Source organism: Dinoponera quadriceps, unplaced genomic scaffold, assembly GCF_001313825.1.
Source record: "Dinoponera quadriceps isolate SergipeBrazil2010 unplaced genomic scaffold, ASM131382v1 scaffold165, whole genome shotgun sequence".
In the NCBI taxonomy this organism is placed as follows: Eukaryota; Metazoa; Arthropoda; class Insecta; order Hymenoptera; family Formicidae; genus Dinoponera; species Dinoponera quadriceps.
This window is the reverse complement of record NW_014554358.1, coordinates 1-5,164: the sequence shown is the minus strand read 5'-3', so window position 1 is coordinate 5,164 and position 5,164 is coordinate 1. Positions and strand designations below refer to the sequence as shown.

The following is a 5,164-nucleotide window of genomic DNA, read 5'->3' as shown; positions in this document are numbered from 1 at the left end:
TTTCATTATAGCGTTTTGGAAAGCTCTCGAGGTAAGCTACAAGAATATGCATTGAAAAATGGGGGTTTCTATTTAAGAAATTAAAGGTGACCTTCACGTGATCTTCAAACGACTATCCAAGGTCAAACCAATGACATCTTATGTGCCTCTTGAAGTCACAAAACTTTTGTCTGAAACATTTTTCTTTAAAATGTCGCGTTTACGAAAAAATCGGGTGAGACGGGTGGTCTGGGACACCCTGTATACTTGTATGCATACATGTGTGCGTGCACGCGTGTATGCTGTGTATGTGGGTGTGAGAAAGAATGTGTGTTTGGTGTAAGAGAGAGTGTGTGTATGTGTGTGTGTGGGTATGTGTGAAAATATTATTTCTAAAATATATTTAGATTATTCGAAAAATAAACTAAGAAATTTTCGCTAACGATTTCGGTATAAGTTCGGTAGAAAATCGTATTCTACAAAACAACACAAAACAAATACAGAATGCTTTTAAAAAGACAGATATAGAAGGCAAGACAAATATAGAAGGCTTTTATAAAGACAAGTACAGAAGGCTTTTAAGAAATTACAAAATTTTGTCCATCGTCTGTTTTCAAAATGACATCCTCAACTATACTAGAAAATAATATTCTATACTAAAAATATTCATTATTATTCAAGGACGTTATATATTTAAAATAATTGTACCTATAGGTCAATATGGTATTCATTGACGTAACCCTGCTAATTAGGCTTTATTCTTTGTGGATTTATATCAAGTTTATTTCGGTGCCTTTTTGAATACAATTTTTATTTTATTTTATTTTATTTTTTATTTTATTTGCTGCATGAACCAACTTTTTATTTTTGCATACATAAAGATTTTTTAAGAACCATATATTTAATATAAACGTATATTATTACAAATATATTGTTGCATTAGTTAAATATCGGAATGTTTAAATAAATGCCAGCTATAAAATGTTACCGAATCTAAATGTCCACCTAAATAAATTAATTTCTACTAATCAATTAAATGGAGAAAAGTCGAAAACATTTCAGTTTAGAAAAGGTTAATTCATGCATCATCGGTGTCAATTATCAATTATGTTAGCCAATAATATCCGAAATTGTTCTCAAACCTGTTGATCGTCTGGAGTCCATATGCCACAAGTTATGGTTGCTTTATCGTTAAGCATCGATGACCAATATCTCTGACCAGCAACACTGCCGACCAATACAAATCCATCCTGTAATAAAATATGATATTCTCTAAAGATGATCCTTTACAGAGATTTGCGGTACGTTTATAACTAACAAGAAAAGGACACAGTTCCTCACCAATTTTGATCTCCTTGCACATGATGAATCTGCACCAAAAATAAATTGATCAGTGTCCGAATGTTTTCTCCAATGCACTTTCTAAACAGAAGCTTTAGTAGTAGTTTTTTCTAGAAATTTTTACTGTTTAAATTTTGAAGCATTCACTAGTGTACGTTAAGAGCCCGACAAAAAGGAAGCTAGCAAATATCGCCGCGTAGCGAAATCAGTAGATATAGGACTAGTAATAGCGGTAAGAAGAACGCATGTTTGAGACTGTGTCGAGACAAAATTTTTTTATCTCTTTTCATTTAATATGTAAAAATAAATATTTGGCATATATTTTGATACGTAAGTTATTTTGAAAGTTTCGCGGTTTAGTTATTTCTCATATGATGGCGTTGCCGACGATATTTTTTTCAAATTTTTGATATTTTTTATGCTGAACAGCTATGACGTGTTATTAATTTTTTTTTCTATTTTTACAATAATTACGCAGAAAATCATTTTGATACAAAATGGAATTAACACGAAAATGTTATCAAATTATAATTTTCTGCGATTTTAAAGAGGGGCTGACTCTACAACACTGCTCGTGAAAAATCAAGCAATTGATTGGCGATGAAGCACCATTCTTGGCAACTGTTGAACGGTGGATTAACGAATTCCAGCGTGGACGTGTTTCGCGCAAAGACAAGCATTGTGAAGGACTGCTACTGCAGTCATTGCAGAAAACATCGACGCCGTGCGCATAATAGAGGCAGATACGTGCACTGCACGTACAGGAATATTCAAGCATCCTTAGGTATAGGTAAGACCCAAATCAAAACCATCTTATATGATCATCTTGCCGTAAGGAAGCTTTGTACTCAATAGATACCGCACAACTTAACATAAGCTCAAAAGAAAGCGCGTGGACTGATGCATGAAAATAATAAAGAAATTCAACCGAGGTCAGGCACAATCAATGTTTGACATCGTAACGAGTGACGAAATTTGGATTTATTGTTACGAGTCAGAAAGTAAGCGACAACCGGCTCAGTGGATCTTTCAAGACGAAGAGAAACCTACGAAGGTGAAACGCGGACAAAGCTCTGACAAGAAAATGGTGGCTTCTTTCTTTAGACACTTGGGTCATGCTCCCACTATTCCATTAGAGAACCACCTTACAATCAATGCCGAATGGTATACCGGCATTTGCTTGCCAACTGATTTCAAAAAAGTACGTGAGAAACAACCAAGAGGACAAATCTGTTGTATTAAGACACCATCATACAATGCAGATCAAACAACAGAATTCCTGACCGCTTTAGTAGTGGAAGTGATGACTCATTCGCCTTATATTCCCAACCTAGCACTTTGTAACTTTTTTCTCTTCCCATTCATTAAAGGTAAAATGCGTGGATTGAAATTCATCAACTCGGAAACGGCGGTAATAGCGTACGAAAACTTGTTTCTAAAGTGGATATAACTTTGTTTCTAAAGTGGATATAAAGTGACCCTAGTGTTTTCAAGACTGGTTCAACCAGATGCAGAAGTACATCATGTTGGTGAATATTTTGAAAAACAATAGAAAAAATTTGTTTAAAATAATTGAAGCTTTCTTTGACAGCCACAAAACTTTTAGAGCAACCTAAGAATATTTCTCTTATATAATAAAGTAAGACATTTTTAATATATTTATTTAATATATTTTTTATAATAATGTTAGACTTATTGGGCGGTTAGAAAGATTCGGCTTATTTGAAATGTTTTGAGAAAATAATAATATAAATCTCACGTGGTTTCCTTGTCAGATCCACGTAGAGAAAGCATTAGCAGCCTCATTCGCATCAGCCAAGTCAGAGACGGANCTCTCTCTCTCTCTCTCTCTCTCTCTCTCTCTCTCTCTCTCTCGTTGTTACATGAATAGACGGAACGTTTCTGTGTGCAAAATGGAGGGAAAAGAACGCTAACGTGTGCGAGCTCGAAATCGCAGTATTGAGTATACGCAACATAAATGATAAAGTTCAGCACTGGCAGTGTATATCGAAATGCAGTCTATATGTTATAAGTAGCGAAGTTAATATTTGAAGTGGCAAAAGTGCTGTATGTCGTAACTGTTAACGCGTCAAGTTCAAACATACATCAAAGAAAGAGAATAAGATATTCAGCGAAAGTGACAGCGTACTGGAATATAGAACATACATGTAATGTATAAGATATTGGGTCTATGCATAATTCCGTAGCGAAATTCCGACACATGTTGTTCGCAGTTGATTTTCCGCTCGCATATCTGTCAAACATGTAAAGTGTCGTACATTAAGTGAAAGTTGAAATTTGTGCCGACATTTTAAGAAAGTATTCATCGAGATCCGTGACGCATACAAAGTTTAATTATATTTTGAATGTAGGAAAAAAACATATATTTTCGGTGCATTTCGTGTTTTTATTTCGGAAAAAGCAAAAAACGTTTAAACTCACAAAAAGGTATGCACCATGTACGAAGAGGATACTGTAAGCGAAAGTGTGTGTCGGAAGTGGTTTGCGAAATTTTGTTGTAGAGATTTTGATCTCCAAGAAGCCTTTAATCTCCAAGAAGTCTCCTTTGACCGGCCAGTCAATACTGATGTCGATGAAATCAAAACTTTAATAGACTCCGACCGACATTTGACGACTACAGAGATCGGAAATAACCTCAACATTGACCAATTAACTGTTTCGAGACATTTACGGAAGCTTGGGATGGTAAACAAGCTTGATGTTTGGGTGCCAAACAAACTGAGCGAAAAGAATGTAATGGATCAAATTCCAGCATGCGATTCGCTGCTCAAACGTTATCAAAACAACCTATTCTTAAAACAGATGATCACTGGCAATAAAAAATGGATTATCTACAACAATGTCAGTCGAAAAAGTTCTAGATCGAAACACGTGGAAGCTGCTTAGACGGTCGCAAAGGCTGGATTACAATCGAAGAAGGTCATACTCAGTATCTGTTGGGATTGGAGAGGAATCGTCTATTATGAGTTGCTGCCAACAAAACGATTGATTTGACCAAGTGCTGCTCACAACTGGCCGAATTAAAACGAGCAATCGATCAGAAGCGGCCCGAATTGGCAAACAGAAAGGATGTTGTGTTTTACCAGGACAGTGCTAGATCACATGTTTCTTTGATAATCTGGCAAAAGTTATTGCGGCTTGGGTGGGATGCTATGGTGCACCCACCGTATAGTCCGGACTTTGCACCTTCAGACTATCACTTGTTCCCCAAGTTAAAGGAACACTTGGGTGGCCAACGCTTCCGGAGCGACGATAAAGTCAAAGAAGAGGTGAAACGCTTCCTCAACGGGTTGGCGGCGGAATTCTACGACATTGGGATACAGAAATTGGAGCACCGTCTACAAAAATGCGTAGAAAAAGATGACGATTATGTAGAAAAATAGAGCAAAGTTTCATCTTTCCAACGATGTAAATTTCTATGAGAATAAACAATGTTGTCCATTTGTAAAATTGATGGGAACCTTATTTCTGGATCAACCCTTGTAAAATAATATAAAATAGAGGCATATTCTTTAAAGTGAGATAGTATTGATATTGTTAATATGTATAAATGTCATGTTACATGAAAGATGAGAATTGCACTTGTAAAGTAATACATGCTTGTGACATCAAGTTCTTACTGCAGAAGTATGCAATAACAAACAAAAGCTCATTGTTATTGTTACAATGAGATTAATAAAAGCAGAAGTAGTAATTGTAATGTGAAATCTGTTTGCTTTTAATCATAGAAATTACATGTGGCATAATATTATGCAATATTTCGTCTACTAAATATTATGTAATGTTATAAAATTGATTAATGATAATACTTCCATTAAAATAG

The 5,164-nt window shown here is 35.3% G+C and overlaps 1 protein-coding gene across 1 annotated transcript in view; it reads right to left on the bottom strand.

Moving 5' to 3' along the window:
• LOC106747269 (tubby-related protein 4-like) overlaps positions 1 to 1,342 on the bottom strand; it is an 8,336-nt gene extending 6,994 nt beyond the window's left edge. Inside the window, exons 1-2 of the mRNA XM_014624638.1 lie at positions 1,298 to 1,342; positions 1,122 to 1,229 (exon numbers count right to left, since the gene is read on the bottom strand). Coding sequence (XP_014480124.1) covers positions 1,122 to 1,229; positions 1,298 to 1,342 — 153 coding nt within the window. The remainder of the gene's footprint in view (positions 1 to 1,121; positions 1,230 to 1,297) is intronic.
• Positions 1,343 to 5,164: the final 3,822 nt, after the last annotated feature.